The sequence below is a fragment of the Genypterus blacodes genome, unplaced genomic scaffold, assembly GCF_046128005.1.
Source record: "Genypterus blacodes isolate CSIRO-AG114 ecotype Tasmania unplaced genomic scaffold, CSIRO-AGI_Gbla_v1 ptg000039l_1, whole genome shotgun sequence".
In the NCBI taxonomy this organism is placed as follows: Eukaryota; Metazoa; Chordata; class Actinopteri; order Ophidiiformes; family Ophidiidae; genus Genypterus; species Genypterus blacodes.
In genome coordinates, this window is record NW_027466852.1 from 2,950,001 (window position 1) to 2,972,256 (window position 22,256).

The following is a 22,256-nucleotide window of genomic DNA, read 5'->3' on the forward strand; positions in this document are numbered from 1 at the left end:
GATGATGACCATCGTGAGCGTAGGAGTTGTTAGTGGTCACTTTTTATGTTCTATGTGTGGATTATCAGTTTCATGAGGTAAGACTTGACTAACCAGAAATGTGTGTTTCTAATGAAGGCATCATGTTAATTGTGATATTCATGAACTTTAACGTAGTTGTGTGTACACAATGACTTGACCCGGGTCTGTCTCACCTATAAAGAGCCTGTGTGTGGCTGCACTCCTCGTTTACGGCCATACCACTCTGAACACGCCCGATCTCGTCCGATCTCGGAAGCTAAGCAGGGTCGGGCCGGGTTAGTACTTGGATGGGAGACCGCCTGGGAATACCCGGTGCCGTAAGCATTTTCGCCCTCTAAGCAGCGGGGGGCGCTGTTTCTCCTTCACTGTCATTTCAGGAAATATTATTGCAGCTTTTTACACTTCACTCAATGCTGCACAGCTGTACAAAAGTACAATAACATTTAAAGAGCTTTAAAAAGGAATATAACTGAGAACCTCTTTCAATTGGCTAATTATTCAACATCACAATTATATGAACAAAGATGAAGAAAGTTCTACAGCTGTGCAGCATTGAGTGAAGTTTAAAATGCGACAATAATATTTACTAAATGACACTGGGGTAGAAGACAAGATAAGAAAAAAAAGAGAGAAAAGGAGAGGAAAAGAGGAGAAATTCATTTCTCCTGACCTAACCCTCCATCACCAAAGCTTTAAATGTTGATTTGGATCATAAATTATTTTCCAAAAACGTAGTTTGGTATCTTTGTGTGCACAATGACTTGACCCGGGTCTGTCTCACCTATAAAGAGCCTGTGTGTGGCTGCACTCCTCGTTTACGGCCATACCACTCTGAACACGCCCGATCTCGTCCGATCTCGGAAGCTAAGCAGGGTCGGGCCGGGTTAGTACTTGGATGGGAGACCGCCTGGGAATACCCGGTGCCGTAAGCATTTTCGCCCTCTAAGCAGCGGGGGGCGCTGTTTCTCCTTCACTGTCATTTCAGGAAATATTATTGCAGCTTTTTACACTTCACTCAATGCTGCACAGCTGTACAAAAGTACAATAACATTTAAAGAGCTTTAAAAAGGAATATAACTGAGAAACTTCTACAATTTGCAAATTAACACTCCCTCTGTCCTGGTATTCTGTATACGCCCCCTCCCCACACACAGAGAGAGAGAGAGAGAGAGAGAGAGAGAGAGAGAGAGAGAGAGAGAGACCGTGTGTGTGTGTGTGTGTGTGTGTGTGTGGAAGTGAGGAAAAGCCAAAGATGGTTCCAGCTGGCTTTGAACCCATAAACATTTCAAAAAACATTGAAGTTACATTAGGAAAGATATATGAAAGCACACAATCAGAAAACCAGTATTGTACATGGTCATAATATATGAAGAATAAATGCACATGAGAAGTGAATGAGACGAGCCACTGTGTGATGATGAAGATGATGATGAAGATGATGAAGATGATGATGATGACCATCGTGAGCGTAGGAGTTGTTAGTGGTCACTTTTTATGTTCTATGTGTGGATTATCAGTTTCATGAGGTAAGACTTGACTAACCAGAAATGTGTGTTTCTAATGAAGGCATCATGTTAATTGTGATATTCATGAACTTTAACGTAGTTGTGTGTACACAATGACTTGACCCGGGTCTGTCTCACCTATAAAGAGCCTGTGTGTGGCTGCACTCCTCGTTTACGGCCATACCACTCTGAACACGCCCGATCTCGTCCGATCTCGGAAGCTAAGCAGGGTCGGGCCGGGTTAGTACTTGGATGGGAGACCGCCTGGGAATACCCGGTGCCGTAAGCATTTTCGCCCTCTAAGCAGCGGGGGGCGCTGTTTCTCCTTCACTGTCATTTCAGGAAATATTATTGCAGCTTTTTACACTTCACTCAATGCTGCACAGCTGTACAAAAGTACAATAACATTTAAAGAGCTTTAAAAAGGAATATAACTGAGAACCTCTTTCAATTGGCTAATTATTCAACATCACAATTATATGAACAAAGATGAAGAAAGTTCTACAGCTGTGCAGCATTGAGTGAAGTTTAAAATGCGACAATAATATTTACTAAATGACACTGGGGTAGAAGACAAGATAAGAAAAAAAAGAGAGAAAAGGAGAGGAAAAGAGGAGAAATTCATTTCTCCTGACCTAACCCTCCATCACCAAAGCTTTAAATGTTGATTTGGATCATAAATTATTTTCCAAAAACGTAGTTTGGTATCTTTGTGTGCACAGTGACTTGACCCGGGGCTGTCTCACCTATAAAGAGCCTGTGTGTGGCTGCACTCCTCGTTTACGGCCATACCACTCTGAACACGCCCGATCTCGTCCGATCTCGGAAGCTAAGCAGGGTCGGGCCGGGTTAGTACTTGGATGGGAGACCGCCTGGGAATACCCGGTGCCGTAAGCATTTTCGCCCTCTAAGCAGCGGGGGGCGCTGTTTCTCCTTCACTGTCATTTCAGGAAATATTATTGCAGCTTTTTACACTTCACTCAATGCTGCACAGCTGTACAAAAGTACAATAACATTTAAAGAGCTTTAAAAAGGAATATAACTGAGAAACTTCTACAATTTGCAAATTAACACTCCCTCTGTCCTGGTATTCTGTATACGCCCCCTCCCCACACACAGAGAGAGAGAGAGAAAGAGAGAGAGAGAGAGAGAGAGAGAGACCGTGTGTGTGTGTGTGTGTGTGTGTGTGTGTGTGTGTGTGTGTGGAAGTGAGGAAAAGCCAAAGATGGTTCCAGCTGGCTTTGAACCCATAAACATTTCAAAAAACATTGAAGTTACATTAGGAAAGATATATGAAAGCACACAATCAGAAAACCAGTATTGTACATGGTCATAATATATGAAGAATAAATGCACATGAGAAGTGAATGAGACGAGCCACTGTGTGATGATGAAGATGATGATGAAGATGATGAAGATGATGATGATGACCATCGTGAGCGTAGGAGTTGTTAGTGGTCACTTTTTATGTTCTATGTGTGGATTATCAGTTTCATGAGGTAAGACTTGACTAACCAGAAATGTGTGTTTCTAATGAAGGCATCATGTTAATTGTGATATTCATGAACTTTAACGTAGTTGTGTGTACACAATGACTTGACCCGGGTCTGTCTCACCTATAAAGAGCCTGTGTGTGGCTGCACTCCTCGTTTACGGCCATACCACTCTGAACACGCCCGATCTCGTCCGATCTCGGAAGCTAAGCAGGGTCGGGCCGGGTTAGTACTTGGATGGGAGACCGCCTGGGAATACCCGGTGCCGTAAGCATTTTCGCCCTCTAAGCAGCGGGGGGCGCTGTTTCTCCTTCACTGTCATTTCAGGAAATATTATTGCAGCTTTTTACACTTCACTCAATGCTGCACAGCTGTACAAAAGTACAATAACATTTAAAGAGCTTTAAAAAGGAATATAACTGAGAAACTTCTACAATTTGCAAATTAACACTCCCTCTGTCCTGGTATTCTGTATACGCCCCCTCCCCACACACAGAGAGAGAGAGAGAGAGAGAGAGAGAGAGAGAGAGAGAGAGAGAGACCGTGTGTGTGTGTGTGTGTGTGTGTGTGTGGAAGTGAGGAAAAGCCAAAGATGGTTCCAGCTGGCTTTGAACCCATAAACATTTCAAAAAACATTGAAGTTACATTAGGAAAGATATATGAAAGCACACAATCAGAAAACCAGTATTGTACATGGTCATAATATATGAAGAATAAATGCACATGAGAAGTGAATGAGACGAGCCACTGTGTGATGATGAAGATGATGATGAAGATGATGAAGATGATGATGATGACCATCGTGAGCGTAGGAGTTGTTAGTGGTCACTTTTTATGTTCTATGTGTGGATTATCAGTTTCATGAGGTAAGACTTGACTAACCAGAAATGTGTGTTTCTAATGAAGGCATCATGTTAATTGTGATATTCATGAACTTTAACGTAGTTGTGTGTACACAATGACTTGACCCGGGTCTGTCTCACCTATAAAGAGCCTGTGTGTGGCTGCACTCCTCGTTTACGGCCATACCACTCTGAACACGCCCGATCTCGTCCGATCTCGGAAGCTAAGCAGGGTCGGGCCGGGTTAGTACTTGGATGGGAGACCGCCTGGGAATACCCGGTGCCGTAAGCATTTTCGCCCTCTAAGCAGCGGGGGGCGCTGTTTCTCCTTCACTGTCATTTCAGGAAATATTATTGCAGCTTTTTACACTTCACTCAATGCTGCACAGCTGTACAAAAGTACAATAACATTTAAAGAGCTTTAAAAAGGAATATAACTGAGAACCTCTTTCAATTGGCTAATTATTCAACATCACAATTATATGAACAAAGATGAAGAAAGTTCTACAGCTGTGCAGCATTGAGTGAAGTGTAAAATGCGACAATAATATTTACTAAATGACACTGGGGTAGAAGACAAGATAAGAAAAAAAAGAGAGAAAAGGAGAGGAAAAGAGGAGAAATTCATTTCTCCTGACCTAACCCTCCATCACCAAAGCTTTAAATGTTGATTTGGATCATAAATTATTTTCCAAAAACGTAGTTTGGTATCTTTGTGTGCACAGTGACTTGACCCGGGTCTGTCTCACCTATAAAGAGCCTGTGTGTGGCTGCACTCCTCGTTTACGGCCATACCACTCTGAACACGCCCGATCTCGTCCGATCTCGGAAGCTAAGCAGGGTCGGGCCGGGTTAGTACTTGGATGGGAGACCGCCTGGGAATACCCGGTGCCGTAAGCATTTTCGCCCTCTAAGCAGCGGGGGGCGCTGTTTCTCCTTCACTGTCATTTCAGGAAATATTATTGCAGCTTTTTACACTTCACTCAATGCTGCACAGCTGTACAAAAGTACAATAACATTTAAAGAGCTTTAAAAAGGAATATAACTGAGAACCTCTTTCAATTGGCTAATTATTCAACATCACAATTATATGAACAAAGATGAAGAAAGTTCGACAGCTGTGCAGCATTGAGTGAAGTTTAAAATGCGACAATAATATTTACTAAATGACACTGGGGTAGAAGACAAGATAAGAAAAAAAAGAGAGAAAAGGAGAGGAAAAGAGGAGAAATTCATTTCTCCTGACCTAACCCTCCATCACCAAAGCTTTAAATGTTGATTTGGATCATAAATTATTTTCCAAAAACGTAGTTTGGTATCTTTGTGTGCACAATGACTTGACCCGGGTCTGTCTCACCTATAAAGAGCCTGTGTGTGGCTGCACTCCTCGTTTACGGCCATACCACTCTGAACACGCCCGATCTCGTCCGATCTCGGAAGCTAAGCAGGGTCGGGCCGGGTTAGTACTTGGATGGGAGACCGCCTGGGAATACCCGGTGCCGTAAGCATTTTCGCCCTCTAAGCAGCGGGGGGCGCTGTTTCTCCTTCACTGTCATTTCAGGAAATATTATTGCAGCTTTTTACACTTCACTCAATGCTGCACAGCTGTACAAAAGTACAATAACATTTAAAGAGCTTTAAAAAGGAATATAACTGAGAAACTTCTACAATTTGCAAATTAACACTCCCTCTGTCCTGGTATTCTGTATACGCCCCCTCCCCACACACAGAGAGAGAGAGAGAAAGAGAGAGAGAGAGAGAGAGAGAGAGACCGTGTGTGTGTGTGTGTGTGTGTGTGTGTGTGTGTGGAAGTGAGGAAAAGCCAAAGATGGTTCCAGCTGGCTTTGAACCCATAAACATTTCAAAAAACATTGAAGTTACATTAGGAAAGATATATGAAAGCACACAATCAGAAAACCAGTATTGTACATGGTCATAATATATGAAGAATAAATGCACATGAGAAGTGAATGAGACGAGCCACTGTGTGATGATGAAGATGATGATGAAGATGATGAAGATGATGATGATGACCATCGTGAGCGTAGGAGTTGTTAGTGGTCACTTTTTATGTTCTATGTGTGGATTATCAGTTTCATGAGGTAAGACTTGACTAACCAGAAATGTGTGTTTCTAATGAAGGCATCATGTTAATTGTGATATTCATGAACTTTAACGTAGTTGTGTGTACACAATGACTTGACCCGGGTCTGTCTCACCTATAAAGAGCCTGTGTGTGGCTGCACTCCTCGTTTACGGCCATACCACTCTGAACACGCCCGATCTCGTCCGATCTCGGAAGCTAAGCAGGGTCGGGCCGGGTTAGTACTTGGATGGGAGACCGCCTGGGAATACCCGGTGCCGTAAGCATTTTCGCCCTCTAAGCAGCGGGGGGCGCTGTTTCTCCTTCACTGTCATTTCAGGAAATATTATTGCAGCTTTTTACACTTCACTCAATGCTGCACAGCTGTACAAAAGTACAATAACATTTAAAGAGCTTTAAAAAGGAACATAACTGAGAAACTTCTACAATTTGCAAATTAACACTCCCTCTGTCCTGGTATTCTGTATACGCCCCCTCCCCACACACAGAGAGAGAGAGAGAGAGAGAGAGAGAGAGAGAGAGAGAGAGAGAGAGAGAGACCGTGTGTGTGTGTGTGTGTGTGTGTGTGTGGAAGTGAGGAAAAGCCAAAGATGGTTCCAGCTGGCTTTGAACCCATAAACATTTCAAAAAACATTGAAGTTACATTAGGAAAGATATATGAAAGCACACAATCAGAAAACCAGTATTGTACATGGTCATAATATATGAAGAATAAATGCACATGAGAAGTGAATGAGACGAGCCACTGTGTGATGATGAAGATGATGATGAAGATGATGAAGATGATGATGATGACCATCGTGAGCGTAGGAGTTGTTAGTGGTCACTTTTTATGTTCTATGTGTGGATTATCAGTTTCATGAGGTAAGACTTGACTAACCAGAAATGTGTGTTTCTAATGAAGGCATCATGTTAATTGTGATATTCATGAACTTTAACGTAGTTGTGTGTACACAATGACTTGACCCGGGTCTGTCTCACCTATAAAGAGCCTGTGTGTGGCTGCACTCCTCGTTTACGGCCATACCACTCTGAACACGCCCGATCTCGTCCGATCTCGGAAGCTAAGCAGGGTCGGGCCGGGTTAGTACTTGGATGGGAGACCGCCTGGGAATACCCGGTGCCGTAAGCATTTTCGCCCTCTAAGCAGCGGGGGGCGCTGTTTCTCCTTCACTGTCATTTCAGGAAATATTATTGCAGCTTTTTACACTTCACTCAATGCTGCACAGCTGTACAAAAGTACAATAACATTTAAAGAGCTTTAAAAAGGAATATAACTGAGAACCTCTTTCAATTGGCTAATTATTCAACATCACAATTATATGAACAAAGATGAAGAAAGTTCTACAGCTGTGCAGCATTGAGTGAAGTTTAAAATGCGACAATAATATTTACTAAATGACACTGGGGTAGAAGACAAGATAAGAAAAAAAAGAGAGAAAAGGAGAGGAAAAGAGGAGAAATTCATTTCTCCTGACCTAACCCTCCATCACCAAAGCTTTAAATGTTGATTTGGATCATAAATTATTTTCCAAAAACGTAGTTTGGTATCTTTGTGTGCACAATGACTTGACCCGGGTCTGTCTCACCTATAAAGAGCCTGTGTGTGGCTGCACTCCTCGTTTACGGCCATACCACTCTGAACACGCCCGATCTCGTCCGATCTCGGAAGCTAAGCAGGGTCGGGCCGGGTTAGTACTTGGATGGGAGACCGCCTGGGAATACCCGGTGCCGTAAGCATTTTCGCCCTCTAAGCAGCGGGGGGCGCTGTTTCTCCTTCACTGTCATTTCAGGAAATATTATTGCAGCTTTTTACACTTCACTCAATGCTGCACAGCTGTACAAAAGTACAATAACATTTAAAGAGCTTTAAAAAGGAATATAACTGAGAAACTTCTACAATTTGCAAATTAACACTCCCTCTGTCCTGGTATTCTGTATACGCCCCCTCCCCACACACAGAGAGAGAGAGAGAAAGAGAGAGAGAGAGAGAGAGAGAGAGACCGTGTGTGTGTGTGTGTGTGTGTGTGTGTGTGTGTGGAAGTGAGGAAAAGCCAAAGATGGTTCCAGCTGGCTTTGAACCCATAAACATTTCAAAAAACATTGAAGTTACATTAGGAAAGATATATGAAAGCACACAATCAGAAAACCAGTATTGTACATGGTCATAATATATGAAGAATAAATGCACATGAGAAGTGAATGAGACGAGCCACTGTGTGATGATGAAGATGATGATGAAGATGATGAAGATGATGATGATGACCATCGTGAGCGTAGGAGTTGTTAGTGGTCACTTTTTATGTTCTATGTGTGGATTATCAGTTTCATGAGGTAAGACTTGACTAACCAGAAATGTGTGTTTCTAATGAAGGCATCATGTTAATTGTGATATTCATGAACTTTAACGTAGTTGTGTGTACACAATGACTTGACCCGGGTCTGTCTCACCTATAAAGAGCCTGTGTGTGGCTGCACTCCTCGTTTACGGCCATACCACTCTGAACACGCCCGATCTCGTCCGATCTCGGAAGCTAAGCAGGGTCGGGCCGGGTTAGTACTTGGATGGGAGACCGCCTGGGAATACCCGGTGCCGTAAGCATTTTCGCCCTCTAAGCAGCGGGGGGCGCTGTTTCTCCTTCACTGTCATTTCAGGAAATATTATTGCAGCTTTTTACACTTCACTCAATGCTGCACAGCTGTACAAAAGTACAATAACATTTAAAGAGCTTTAAAAAGGAACATAACTGAGAAACTTCTACAATTTGCAAATTAACACTCCCTCTGTCCTGGTATTCTGTATACGCCCCCTCCCCACACACAGAGAGAGAGAGAGAGAGAGAGAGAGAGAGAGAGAGACCGTGTGTGTGTGTGTGTGTGTGTGTGTGTGGAAGTGAGGAAAAGCCAAAGATGGTTCCAGCTGGCTTTGAACCCATAAACATTTCAAAAAACATTGAAGTTACATTAGGAAAGATATATGAAAGCACACAATCAGAAAACCAGTATTGTACATGGTCATAATATATGAAGAATAAATGCACATGAGAAGTGAATGAGACGAGCCACTGTGTGATGATGAAGATGATGATGAAGATGATGAAGATGATGATGACCATCGTGAGCGTAGGAGTTGTTAGTGGTCACTTTTTGTGTGTGTGTCTGTGTGTGTGTGTTTGTGTGTGTGTGGATACCCGCTGCCGTAAGCATTTTACCTATATGTTTGTACTGTATGCACAAAGATACTGATATCAATCTTCATATCTGATTGGAGGTCAGGCAAAAAGTAACTGTGTTTTCCAAAATGTTGGACTGTTCCATTGAGTTGTGAGGGTGGAGTGTCAGAGAATGCATTTAGTTCATTCCAATACTCATTGGTAGCTAAAATCTAGAAAATATATTTGCGGTGGCAGGTGAAGATCAGGATGGAAGACATATTTTAATTCATTCATTTATTAACTGTGTGTATGAGGACTTTGGTGTATGAGAATGTGTACGTCACTGCAATAGTTTTGATATTTCTTATGTGGTATGTTTTGTTTTTATGTTTTGATTATGTATGTTGAAAAAATGAAGGGTTAAAAAGTAATAATCAAAACACAAACAGCATACAGTTTCATTGATATTATCTGGGCTGCACAATAAAAATCTTTTTTTCTGAGCTCATGCTCCCATATTTGACAGAAAGCAAGTGTTTCATTTTCCAGAATGACTTTGGAAACCATCCAGAGAAAGTGTACAGCGAATTAGAAGCAGGAGAAGCAGATTGAGGGAATACAGGTTTGTCAAAAATTTCAATTTCAACTAAAGACTGAAGAAATACATCACACACAGATGACAACCATTTTTGTGAGGAGATGATGTTGGATTTTTCTTTGAATACCTCCAGCAACACTGACATAGGGGGGAGACATGTCATCTCCTCTAATGAGACGTGGTATGGCATATACATTTTGCAGTTTATCTAGGTTTTTTTTTATCTCAAAGTGCATGGCTGGATTCATGTTGCCGAATGCAATGTTTTATTATTGTTTTTATGATGCAGATGTGAACATGTCACAGTGCGTAAAACAGTTTAGGCACTTTTAGGCACTTTAGTTTGACACAGAGTGTGCTGATGTTCCACTTAATGGCAAATCCCTTGAATTCATGTTGAAGCCACAAACCTAAATAAGCTTAACGCATATTAATATGCATATAATTTGTTTAACGCGTAATGCATCACAGAAAACAATGCAGGAAAACCTACCCCCCTGGACATCTCTGGAGATGGTTGCTAATGGCCCTTCAGCCATGCAATCTCAACCTGATCGCCCTCCTCTGGTGTTGTTCTTCGCCCTGTTGAGGCTTTAAAAAGGTAGGACTTATTTATTAATTTATTTAGTGTTCTTGTGCTGGTGTGGTTGATTTCTCGATTGTCTCATAACTGTGAACTCATTGTGATGTCAAACGCTTTCTTCAAAAAAAATCTTTAACAGATTTCTCTTTTTTTTTTCATATATTAGAAACGTGTAACTGGTTTTCCCTCTTAACTGGTGACTTGTGGAAATGACAATGTGCATACCGGTAGAAGGAGCTCTGACCCATGTGTCCACACATCTTGGAGACAGGAGGATCTGGCACAACGATGTGAATGAAGCGAGATTTTACAGAAGTGTGGGCGCTGTGAAATGGCTGTGAGAAGAATCACCAACAGACCCTGTAGGACAGAACAAACACCCTCACAGAGTGTAAATGTAAGTGTGTTTATGTTAGAATGTCTTGCTCCTCTCCAGAGTCGCTCAATTTATGGTTCAAATGTGTAATTCCTGTAGCTCAAATAATTGTATTAGAAGTTTTTTATTTGGATTTCAGCATAAAGGGATAACTCTAGTTATATGCCGATACTGCTGGTGAGTAATTGTTCTGCTCATCCAAGAAATCTCTTGTCACACACTCACTGCAGTGTTTCCAGTGGGCCTACAGGTTCCCCACTTGACCACTCAGTCCCTCCAAAACATAATTTAGTATAACAAAAACAGACAAAATCTCACACACATAGAATATAAGCCGTGGAAGAGCCGTGTCAACATTCAGATATTGAGAAAAGTGCTTTCACACCATACCTGTTGTAAGATCTTGGCCAGAGATCAGAGCCAGATTGCGTGGAGAGGAAGGACTCAGAAATGCGGGGCAACACAGGGGGTGAGAAGAAGGACTATATCAAGAATAATAACAGAAAACACACACAGAAACAGCAAACAGTAGACAAAGAGGGAACTCAAATACAGCTTACAAGGAACTGGGACAAAAAAGGGAGGATAATTAAAATGCATTTAATAGGGAATTTAATTAATTTCTCATTTAATTTTAGAAATAGAGGAGCAAATGTATTCACATGTTTGAAGGAAATACATTTTTCATTTGAACGTTGAACGTTTTTTGAATTACATTTTTCTATAATTTCCCTTTCCATTCCATTTCTATTCTTCTTTTATCTATTCCTCTTGCCACATTGCGTTTTATGTATTTATTAACAATTTTATGGACTATTTATTTTCCCTACATAACATTACAAGTGACTGATAATCCTGTATATAAATCTATGAAATCTCTTACTGTGTTGTGCTTATATCATCCTCTCTCTCTCTCTCTCTCTCTCTCTCTCTCTCTCTCTCTCTCTCTCTCTCTCTCTCTCTCTCTCTCTCTCTCTCTCTCTCTCTCTCTCTCTCTCTCTCTCTCTCTCTCTCTCTCTCTCTCTCTCTCTCTCTCTCTCTCTGCAGTGAGATTTCTTCGTGTGACATCAGTACAGTCAGACGGGTGGTGGTGTCGGATGAACTCGCAAACCTTGTGGTTGATTTGTTTTTGCAGAGTATTGTCTGTCGAAAGTCGCTTCGTCCGCAGAGATTTCTAAGTGCTGTGCCCCGCAGCTAAAATCATCGAGCAGAAAGATGGTGAGTAATAGATTTACACGAATCCCGAGCTACTGTAAACGTCAAACTCCATTCTATACTCGCAGCCTCTCTTCCACCGGATGCCATAGCTGTCGCTGCATAGCACCCCGCATTAACCGCGGACAGCTAGCTAGTAGCGCTGCGGTCGAAAAGGCGTAACACTATTGCTGTTTTCGTTGTCGTTACTGCATAATATCTTTGGTTCAACGTTGTTTTCTTTATTTATACGCCAGTTGATACATCTCCACTAATTCAGACACAACGCAACGCCGTAAAACGGCGTGTTTAGCTGTCGTCTGTGCCAATAATATGGGTTAGCTAGCTGGCTAGCAGGATTATCATATTTATGAGTTGGCCAAAAGAAGTCATGATTACCAGTGAGGAACATGGGTTCATGATTACGGTTTTATGATGTTTTGGGGCGTTTTCTTACTGTAAATCATGTCGATCTAGATGACAGATGTCCAGATGATATCTGGTGGGGAAATGAGAGAATTACAATGTCAATATTAAACATGGTTAATGTAGAAATGATTTCTTGAATATATATTGTCTCTTCGTTTTGTTGATAAAGAATACAATATGGACCTGTGGACTACTAGGGGAAGGCCATAGATTGTCACAGAATTTAGCTGCAATAAATCTCAATTTGGGTGTGGACACCATAAATAGATTCGATGCAGATAATCAATTTCTAGATGTTAGATGTCAAAGGTTTCTAGATTATTTTAATTTAGATTTTTCTTCATTTAAAATTGATAAACAAGTTAACTTGCTTTAAGAAAGGTTTAAAAATATCATTATATTGACTGCAATATTTGCTGAAATGTAATGCTTGAAAAAAAAAAGCAATACTTATAACTAAATATAATTTTCATGGGTGATTGGCTGCAACTTGGTCTCCTGAAGGGCTTTAATTTCACGTTAATCACCTGCTGATAGCATATTATTGTGCCTATTATTTAGCTACCTACCAAAGAAAGAAATTCTTTCACAAAGTATATTCATTTTAAATTAATTTCTAACTAATTAGAAGCTTCCGCTTAGAAACATAGTCCCATTGTATGTTAATGTAGGTGCTGAGACCAGTCACTTATAGCAGGAGTTCGCCAGCTTGGCTTAGCTCAGTTCAGTTTTATCTGTGTATGTACAGTCTCCAGCCTCTGCTGAGAAAAAGAGTCCTCTCAATTATGTCATCCGCAGCATTGGCTCAGTGACAGTTCCATGCCTCTCCTCCCGCTGTCCACTACCCAACATGTGGGAAAGTGGGTGTAAATCTGTAAAAAAAAAAAGAAAAATCCAATTTATCCAGTGGAAAGTTGCTAAGGGGTATCTTACACTGTAAATAGTCTCGGTTGTACTGGCTCCAAATGTGTTTAGTTTTCCAAGGTATTTCCTTCTGTCACAAGAGTACTAGCAGCAAGCCACCACCTAGCAGTTAAGGAACGGTCTGTTGCCTGACGTCACAAAAGTGGACTTAAATAGTCTAAACCAATATATGCTAGTAGGATAGTTTTGTACAGGCATGTCCAACACGGTGAAATTAGTTTGGCTGGTTCATGGAAGTACACGAAAAGGCCTCAAAATGGTGTCGGGTCCCTTCATAGCTGTGACTCTCTGCTCGTGTAGTGGTTGGGCGGTATATCAAATATGTACCCTATTTGTGCTGATTGAGCAGGAGATGTAAAATTAAGTAACTGTTCTCAACTATTTGCTGTGTTGCTGGTGATCTCTGAACTACTTTGCATAGTCTTTTTCAATTCAACTTTATTTATATAGCGCCAAATTACAACAATAGTTATCGAGACGCTTTAAATACAGAGCATTTAAAGAAGACCAACATACCCCCATGAGCAACAGGAAGAAATCTCAGGCAGAACCGGGCTCTAGGTGGGCGACCATCTGCCTTGACTGGTTGGGTTTGGAGCAAAAGAGAGAGAAAAATGGAGAAAGGCCAGAGAGAGACACACAGGGAGGCACAGCAACAACAGTCTTCTGGCTACACACAAGGTGTAGCCCTGACGTGATAGACTATGTTCCTACATGGTGAAAGTTAAGCAACAGCCAAGTTGCTGAGTAATCTGGATACTTTTGAAATCTTCGTTCTCGTGTGAAAATGATTTTCGCCAATGCTTGCATTTTCACAGCGTATTTGAGAGTGTTAAAAATAAGTACAGTTCAAGTAAAGCGAGCCAACAGCCTTGACATGCTCATCCACCTCTGTTTGTGTGACAGCCAGAGCACACATGTCTGAGGATGTGTTAACACTGTCATGCTGCCCTCTGTATCTGTCAGTGCATTGATCACACCTGTGTGCCTCCTCCATAAAGGTTGTGGCGTCTCAGATCCTTTTTGCAGTGTCATGGAAGGGGGGCATTATAATTTATCTTCCACAATGCAGAATAATTCATAATGTGCATTTTTTATTGATCTGCAAGTATTCAAGTGTAATTTATCAATAGTGACTTAAGTTTTGTTTGTGAATGGGTAGCTGTGAGGAGAGGCTTGTTGCCACAGATCCCAGCATGTTCTAATCTCAATACATACATGGAATTCAGAGGTGGTTGGTCAGTACGGAAAGAATCCATAATGTTTCATTCGTCAACTACCAATCATAAAACAACATAATCATTACATATGGGATAAAAGTGATTATGGAAAACCCAACAGCCTATCCAGTTTCAAAATTTAATTTAACTTCATTTTCAGAATCACTTCAAGAACATGTAGTCCATAATAACGAAGCATTTTCCGAATCACCTGTGGTAGTATATTCAGTTTAAATTTTATTTTGCGACTCATTAATGACCTTTGTCAGGACATCTTTACCATGTACATGTAGCTACATTGGCCATTCACTTACAAAAACAATACAGTTACATTTCACAAGAAATTATTGCCCAATGAGAACAAATATCCAACATGAAAATGCCCTGACAGCATGATAGCTTTAATCACAAAACAAAAACACGGTTGGCCAACAGCTGAGCATTATAGGAGAAAAATCTCAGTAGCTCTAAGTTATTGTCAAACCCCACACATACTGTACACTATGGTCATTTTGTGCTACATGGTAGTAGAAATCTGATATTACGCTCCATGAAATGATTCAGAATGAATGTGGCCCTCAGTGCCAGTTATGCAGGAGGCCCATAAGGAAAAGCTATAATCTCCTTCTTGTAGCCTGGTTCAGTTTCTGCAAGTCCCACAGAGATGAGACAAGGCAAAGCAAGGCAGCATGTTGGCCTCATTTCCATCTTGGGGACAATTTGGATTATCCTTTTGTCCTCATTCATAATAGAGAGTGCCATATGTCCAGGATAGATGAGCACTGACAACAGAGCACATAATTGGTTTGTTTTTATACTCGATTTGTACAAATGTATTTTACATGTGGGAGGTTGATTACAAATGGGTTTTTTGTTCGTTTTTTACATCTCTGCCAAGGAGTTTATGTTTTTGCGTGCAGCTTTGGTAGGTTGGCTCTGGTAACAGCAATTACACTTACAACAGCACCGTTAGTTGATTGGTTTCGTTTGATTGCATCCTTTGAAGGTGATACCAAATGTAACTTGAGTCTGTTGTCCCATTCAAAGTGACAGGAAAATTGTCCACTGCCATATTTGAGACAATATTCACCCGTCTGATTATACAATGTATGTATTTTATGATCGAATGAAGTAAAAAAAACAACATGGTCCACAGATTTGTTTTTGTCGGGAATCCATATATGATACGTTAAGGTTTTATTGTGGCTTCAGTTTTACCACTCTGAACACCAAATATCTCTTACTATTACTACTACTGTTATCCACAGACCAATCCTATTCGGCTCTCTGTCTCTCTCAGTTATAATAATCCCAGTTGCCCCTCACTGTCAAAATAGGGCAGCTGAGGTTTGCTTGATGGCATCATAGAAGCACTTATATTTTAGCAGTAAAATGTCCTGTATTATGAAGGGATATCAGCCTCTGGCCCTTTTTATCTGATTTTTCCTCAATTCAAATTAAAAAGCATCACAGTGCCTGTAATAAGGCCAGCCATCAGTGGGTACATAGATAACATGGTTTCTGTTTAGTTCAATTCAGCTTTATTTATATAGTGCCAAATCACAACAAAGTTATCTCAAGGAACTTTTCACATACAGCATTGAAAGAGACCCAACATTCCCCCAAGAGCAAGCACTTAGCGACACCGGCAAGGAAAAAACGCCCTTTCATGTGACGAAACCTCAAGCAGAACAGGGCTCTAGGTGGGTGGCCATCCGTCTTAACCTGTTGATTAAGAGAGCAGAGAGAGCAAAATAGAGAAAGAGCGAGGAGAGCCTATAGCAGCATGCCTATGGGCTGGTCCAAGGCAAGCCTGGCCCTCACTATAAGCTTTATCAAAAAAGGAAAGTTTTAAGTCTACTCTTAAACGTGCAGAGGGTATCTGCTCCCGGGACAGAATCTGGAAGATGCCTGATAAATGACTCTGCCTCCCATTCTAATTTTGGAGATGCTAGGAGCCACAAGTAAGCCAAGCTAAGTCATTTGTATTTGTATAGCCCAATAACACATACAAAGTCTCAAAGGGCTTTACAGACCCACAACATCAGGAAAATTCCCGACCCAGTCCAAAGCTCTCGAGGAAGACAATGAAAAACTCCTGAAAAACCTCGGGAGAGGTAATTCCAAGAGAGATTCCCTCTCCACGAATGGCTGGGTGTGCAATAGGAACTTCCAGTGGGATTATACAGAGGTACAAAAAAGGCATACAAGGCAATACACACAAAAAAAACTTGGCAGACCAGATGGTGGGAGGTTGGTTGAGGTCTAAACTCTTGGTTGTCATGGTTTTGGTTTACTAAAACATTTGGCCATACAGTATTTTCTAGATATAAGAGCAGCTCCATCTTAACTGCGATGTGTGACGTCTCTAATAATCAGACCAGGTCTCCCCCTGAAAGTCTGGCAATTGTCTGTGTAGCCCACATGGTTTGCTGGAAACCACCTCAATGTTTTTGCGGTTGAATGATGACATGCAACTATACATGTCATCACTGGTCACATACATGTGTCAAACTGAGACATACAAATGAACATACTGTAGTTATTATTATTATTTGTTTTCACTGCATTTTCAAACAATTGTTTAATACTTGTTCATTTGTCCTTCTCCTCTCCCTTCTTTTAGGGAAACGAAGCCAGTTATACCTTGGACATGTGCTCACACTGTAAGTATAAATCACTCCACCACATGTATACACTGAATGGTGCATTGTAAGTGAAGTTACAGTCATGGCTTGTAATTGGCCATAAGCACCATGAATGGATTGTTTAATTTTACTGTAGACAGTCTATTGTGATACGATTAAGATTTAATATGACATTTCAAGTTTAAAAGTTGTGTCATGGAATAAGGCTATTAGGATGAAACCAATGATTATCTACAAAGACCTAAAGGAACAAGATGGAACGGTCACGTGCAGATCGTAATTCATGTCATCGGAGCTTCTGAGAGTGTATTGTCCTATTTTTTATGATTTCATTGTAAGGTGTACTGAGCCATTCATGTCAAAAGCTGGATTTGACCTGACTTCCCTCGCAAATTTTGTTGTCGCAGTTGCAGTGTCATTACTGTAGCTTGTTGATGGAATATTATCTGTGAGGGATACTTAAGTTTAGGCATTATTCCTTATGTTCTTCTGCATGTTTATTATTACTTCTGGCAATCACAGCTTGGGTTCTTCTGCGTGTTTATTGCTACATATGTTCATCTGCTTTCATGAAATTAAAGTGTGAAGGGCGTATGAATTCAAACAATTTTCAAGCCTTCACACTTTTTTCAGGCACTTACTCAGCAGTCACCAAAACCTTTCAGCAGTTGCAATCACAGCACATTTTCTCCAGGAAATGCATTTCTAGTTTTCACCTTCTGTGTCCGGGGTGGGAGGGGTCGGCCGCAATCTTGCCTGCTCGCCTCAGGGTCCGGGAGACGTAGAATTCCTTTTCTTCCAAAAGGAAAAAGAAGACACAACCTCCTGTGCGTTACCTACCAACTTACATTGAAGCACGATAGGCCACATGCCCTTAGGCCAGGCTAGTGCAGTAGCAATTTTCTCAAATGCATTGAAATAGGAGTCGACCTCTGACTCCCTAATCACGGGCACGAGGGCAAGATTTTTACTGAAACCCATTTGTGAGGAACTGAGTGACAAAATGCAGATCCCTCCGAGTCCGTGGTAAGTGGCAATGTCTGCCCATCAGAGATTTCCATGGCCTCTACTTCAAGCTGCCTTATCCTTACCTCTTTATCAGCCTCAATCTCTAGGCTCAACACTTGTAATTGGAGGTCATACTCTGCTTTATGCTTCCCTTTTTTTTTCCTGTGCCTCCAAATGAAAGCGGCCAGTCGAACCTTAAGCCTGGCGCTGGATTCACGGCTCTCTAGAGCTCAAAATGATGCCGTCGAGTGTGTTTTGTTACCTTGTGTTTCCAGTTATTAAATATCCTTTTCTGTTTACCATTTTGTTGCCCAGCACTTGAGTCCCCCCCCCCCCTCCAGAATGACACATGATATGCTAAAAAGAATCTAACACCTGCTTTTCAAAGATGGTAAATCATAGACAAGTACCTTTACAGCAGTGGTGACCAGCCATGAGGAATCAGCCGCATAAAGCCATACGGATACATTTCTGTTCTTTCCTATATTTTTTGTGGCTTCACATCAACATGCCCATGTTGCACAAGTCGCACCTTCTTGGTGCAGTAAGGGACAGGCAACTTGGTTCAGCCATGACAAGTACAAAACATAAACCAGGTAAGGTGTTGGAGATGGTCTTAAAGGCAGCACAGAGGGAGGACATTACAGATACTATTCAATGGCAGGTGTTGTGGGTGCCATGTTCACATTGAAAGTGTCTCAGTGTGCAACCTGTTGAAATAACCAATGTGTTTGTTAAGTTTACTGTATGCTTCAAGTGTTTCTCTTAAACTCATCATTCTCTCTCTTGTTCTCTTTTTACAGTTGATGCTGATGAGATTAAAAGGCTAGGAAAGAGATTTAAGAAACTTGACCTAGATAACTCTGGTTCTCTGAGTGTGGAGGAGTTCATGTCTTTGCCAGAACTCCAACAGAACCCTCTTGTTCAGCGAGTGATAGATATATTTGACACAGATGGAAACGGTGAAGTCGACTTCAAAGGTAAAACCACTGTGCAGGGGCTCAACTGTCTTCTTTGAATTGTTAGTACATTGTGACGCTACATTATGATGATGGTTACCTTTCAATTGTTATTCCATTGCCGTTTTGATTAATGAAGTTTGTTATCTTTTTCGCAGAGTTCATCGAAGGTGTCTCCCAGTTTAGTGTCAAAGGTGACAAGGAGCAAAAGTTGCGTTGTAAGTGTCTTTTATTGTTATTCACATTCTTATTATGTGTATGCATTCAGTTAAATTAGAATACTTGGTACTGATGTTTACAGTAAGAACACATCAATATATACATTAATATTTTTATTTTTATTATTAATAATAGAAATAATAATCAATAATTGGAATCTTTCACACTTACTCTGTTATTTGTGGGATTGACCCATACATTGCATAAAGTGTACAGTAAGGGGAGAGACCATGCTGCTGCTCTTTTTTTAACGACTGTGATCACTTTACTGGTGTGCAAATAGCAGTAAATAGAATTAAAGAGACATTTTCAGCCTCTGTTTCCACACTGGAGAAATGTATGCTCTACAGGAAAATCCACTTGTGACATCTTAATGCATAAATTACAATTAAAAATCAAAATGGTGTCACACCAGAAATGCTCTTTATGTTGTTGGTTGTGTATGTATACACTCACTTAATAGGCAATTTAGATTAGTGTGAGCACATGCAATTATTGCTCCATTGTCAGTGTTGCATCTTTGATCTCAGTTGCCTTCAGGATATATGACATGGACAAGGATGGCTACATATCCAATGGGGAACTCTTTCAAGTCTTGAAGATGATGGTTGGCAATAACCTGAAGGATACCCAGCTCCAGCAGATTGTTGACAAAACCATCATCAACGCCGATAAAGATGGCGATGGGAAGATATCCTTTGAAGAGTTCTGTGCGGTAAGCGTTCAGCTTTGTCATTTCTGAGCATCACCTGCATTCCAATTAATCGCCATTGAATTCACATAGGGTGTCTTCTTCTGTCATAATGGCTGAAATTGTTTGATATCCACGATACGGGTCGGCTTATCGGTCTGATGCTCAAAATCTTTCAAAGCCCTGCTGAAAGGTTCAGAAAGAAAGAAAGAAACACTTTTATTGATCCCCGAAGGGAAATTCTTCTCCTCACTCAGTTTGTATGCATTGCATTATTATTGTATATAGACAGAACACACACACACGTAAACACCCCCATACATGCTAATAAGGTCCATATACAACAATTATTGCGGAGAGATGCTGAGTGAGGGGAGCAATTTTGGCGGGGAGCAATTTGGGGGTTAGGTGCCTTGCTCAAGGGCACCTCGACAGTGCCCAGGACATGCGCCGGCATCCTCCTGAGACTCGAACCGGCGACCCTTCGACCACCAGACAAGCGACCCTCCAGACTGAGCCACTGCCGTTCATCACCTACATCAAGTCCTCTGACCAGATCACACCCATCAGGAAACCCATCATTCAGCTCCACTGGCTTCCTGCTCAGCAACAGAATCACTCCAAAATTCCACTGCTTAAGTTCAAAGCATTTGAGAATAGAGTCTAAAGTATTTTGAGAAATATATGGACTGGCTTCATTCTCATAACATTAGGACACTTAGGATTGTAATATTGTTAGAAGTGAGATCATGAAGAAATGATTCAATCATATTCATGTTGTCTCTTCCAGGTGGTCGGTGGATTGGATATTCATAAAAAGATGGTGGTGGACGTCTGACCCCTCACTCCTGAGAAGATCATCTGGCTAAATGTTCTGTTGTCAATGGAAATAGTTTCCCTCCTACTTAATTGGCCCCGCCCCCTCAACCTCCCTAGACTTCTAGGCCCCCTTAGACCTCTGAGGCCAAACCTGTAACAATTGTGAAATGAACTCTGGTGACTCACCAGAGCACTTTAGGAGCTGAGAAACATTCTCCAATTATGGAGCAAGCATTTCAGTTTTGTGGAAGAAAGAAAAAAGGAGGGTGTGTGTGTGTGTGTGTGTGTGTGTGTGTGTGTGTGTGTGTGTGTGTGTGTGTGTGTGTGTGTGTGTGTGTGTGTGTGTGTGTGTGTGTGTGTGTGTGTGTGTGTGTGTGTGTGTGTGTGTGTGTGTGTGTGTGTGTGCGTGCGTGTGTGTTGTTTTTTACCCAAGCTTTTGGGGATTTTCATGTTTATTTTATTGTTATCTTTTTTAAAGAATATCTTGAAAAGAAACTATTGTGGATGAGTGTAGGTAGCTGTGGTTTAACTTGATTTTAGAACAGTAGAGCATGACGTGCCAACCATAAATATGTTCAGATGCACAGGCAAACATTTGTGTCAAAGCCTCGTTATTTTAAGGGAGCTAGCTGTGTGATAGGCTACATTTAATTGTGTTGAGTATTCAGTTGGATCCATGAAGGTCACATCACATGCTTCATTTTACATCAGATTTACAAAATGATTAGGTAACATGAGGCCCTATGAAATCTGTTTTTAATTCAATTGAAATAAAATGTTATGACGTGAAATAATAATAACTATTTATCATGTAGATCAGATAAGGTTCCAACTCAGCGAAATTTCAAATAAATTCCATTGTTTTATCAGATTAATTGTGAAAGAAATTGCTTCCTAACACAGCTTCATATTACAAATGAAAACATGAATGAAGACATATTGTAGTGGAAGCAATAAACAAAACTAATAAGGGTCTGTCTCATTAACAGAGGTGTGTGTGTGTGTGTGTGTGTGTGAGGCAAGTAATTTTGACGAAGGATGCTGTCATCCTCCCTTCCAATGCTCAACCTTCCTCTCTATTTGCAATGCTTGATTAGAAATGCTCAGAGCCTCTTCATTTTTCCGAGCAGGATGTCGCACCGTGCACGCAGTTTGCCATGAACTCCCTCTGTGCATCTGATGATTTACCTGAACTTTGGAGGGGGAAACTCGTTGCATGCAGCTGTCTTGTTCCATAGATATCACTGGGATTTCTGAGGGTTTATTTGACTTCTTTGTCTCAGATGGCAGCTTTAATACGCTTGTTTCTGCACCCCACTCCTTTCCACTCTGACACGTAAACGCACACTGCAGTTACACTGCATGTGACCCGTGCACACACACGCTCTCTGAATCCAAAACAGGGAAACGTTTCTTTGCTTGTCATTTTTAATGTGATAAACAATGAAACCACATGGAATTCTTTTGA

The 22,256-nt window shown here is 41.2% G+C and overlaps 1 protein-coding gene and 12 non-coding genes across 13 annotated transcripts; all 13 read left to right on the forward strand.

The window, feature by feature from the left end:
* The first annotated feature begins 226 nt into the window (after positions 1-226).
* Positions 227-345, forward strand: LOC142998597 (5S ribosomal RNA). The gene has a single exon (XR_012962900.1). It is a non-coding gene; the product is annotated as a 5S ribosomal RNA (ribosomal RNA).
* A 489-nt stretch (positions 346-834) lies between these two features.
* On the forward strand, positions 835-953 carry LOC142998598 (5S ribosomal RNA). Its single transcript, XR_012962901.1, has one exon. It is a non-coding gene; the product is annotated as a 5S ribosomal RNA (ribosomal RNA).
* Positions 954-1,696: 743 nt separating this feature from the next.
* On the forward strand, positions 1,697-1,815 carry LOC142998599 (5S ribosomal RNA). The gene has a single exon (XR_012962902.1). It is a non-coding gene; the product is annotated as a 5S ribosomal RNA (ribosomal RNA).
* A 489-nt stretch (positions 1,816-2,304) lies between these two features.
* LOC142998601 (5S ribosomal RNA) lies at positions 2,305-2,423 on the forward strand. The gene has a single exon (XR_012962903.1). It is a non-coding gene; the product is annotated as a 5S ribosomal RNA (ribosomal RNA).
* A 751-nt stretch (positions 2,424-3,174) lies between these two features.
* LOC142998602 (5S ribosomal RNA) lies at positions 3,175-3,293 on the forward strand. The gene has a single exon (XR_012962904.1). It is a non-coding gene; the product is annotated as a 5S ribosomal RNA (ribosomal RNA).
* A 741-nt stretch (positions 3,294-4,034) lies between these two features.
* On the forward strand, positions 4,035-4,153 carry LOC142998603 (5S ribosomal RNA). The gene has a single exon (XR_012962905.1). It is a non-coding gene; the product is annotated as a 5S ribosomal RNA (ribosomal RNA).
* A 489-nt stretch (positions 4,154-4,642) lies between these two features.
* LOC142998605 (5S ribosomal RNA) lies at positions 4,643-4,761 on the forward strand. Its single transcript, XR_012962907.1, has one exon. It is a non-coding gene; the product is annotated as a 5S ribosomal RNA (ribosomal RNA).
* A 489-nt stretch (positions 4,762-5,250) lies between these two features.
* LOC142998606 (5S ribosomal RNA) lies at positions 5,251-5,369 on the forward strand. The gene has a single exon (XR_012962908.1). It is a non-coding gene; the product is annotated as a 5S ribosomal RNA (ribosomal RNA).
* Positions 5,370-6,112: 743 nt separating this feature from the next.
* On the forward strand, positions 6,113-6,231 carry LOC142998607 (5S ribosomal RNA). Its single transcript, XR_012962909.1, has one exon. It is a non-coding gene; the product is annotated as a 5S ribosomal RNA (ribosomal RNA).
* Positions 6,232-6,978: 747 nt separating this feature from the next.
* LOC142998608 (5S ribosomal RNA) lies at positions 6,979-7,097 on the forward strand. The gene has a single exon (XR_012962910.1). It is a non-coding gene; the product is annotated as a 5S ribosomal RNA (ribosomal RNA).
* Positions 7,098-7,586: 489 nt separating this feature from the next.
* On the forward strand, positions 7,587-7,705 carry LOC142998609 (5S ribosomal RNA). The gene has a single exon (XR_012962911.1). It is a non-coding gene; the product is annotated as a 5S ribosomal RNA (ribosomal RNA).
* A 743-nt stretch (positions 7,706-8,448) lies between these two features.
* LOC142998610 (5S ribosomal RNA) lies at positions 8,449-8,567 on the forward strand. The gene has a single exon (XR_012962912.1). It is a non-coding gene; the product is annotated as a 5S ribosomal RNA (ribosomal RNA).
* Positions 8,568-11,709: 3,142 nt separating this feature from the next.
* Positions 11,710-21,989, forward strand: LOC142996818 (calcineurin subunit B type 1-like). Its single transcript, XM_076147913.1, has 6 exons — positions 11,710-11,895; positions 17,071-17,110; positions 18,904-19,080; positions 19,218-19,277; positions 19,809-19,993; positions 20,760-21,989. The coding sequence occupies exons 1-6, from the start codon at positions 11,893-11,895 to the stop codon at positions 20,805-20,807; spliced, it is 513 nt and encodes a 170-aa protein (XP_076004028.1). The 5' UTR covers positions 11,710-11,892; the 3' UTR covers positions 20,808-21,989.
* Positions 21,990-22,256: the final 267 nt, after the last annotated feature.

What these genes read in the sequence shown, in the direction of transcription:
- LOC142996818 (XM_076147913.1), top strand. An exon ending in CTTGGACATGTGCTCACACT is followed by an intron (nt 17,111 to 18,903) that starts GTAAGTATAAAT and finishes CTCTTTTTACAG; the next exon opens with TTGATGCTGATGAGATTAAA. An exon ending in CGGTGAAGTCGACTTCAAAG is followed by an intron (nt 19,081 to 19,217) that starts GTAAAACCACTG and finishes TCTTTTTCGCAG; the next exon opens with AGTTCATCGAAGGTGTCTCC.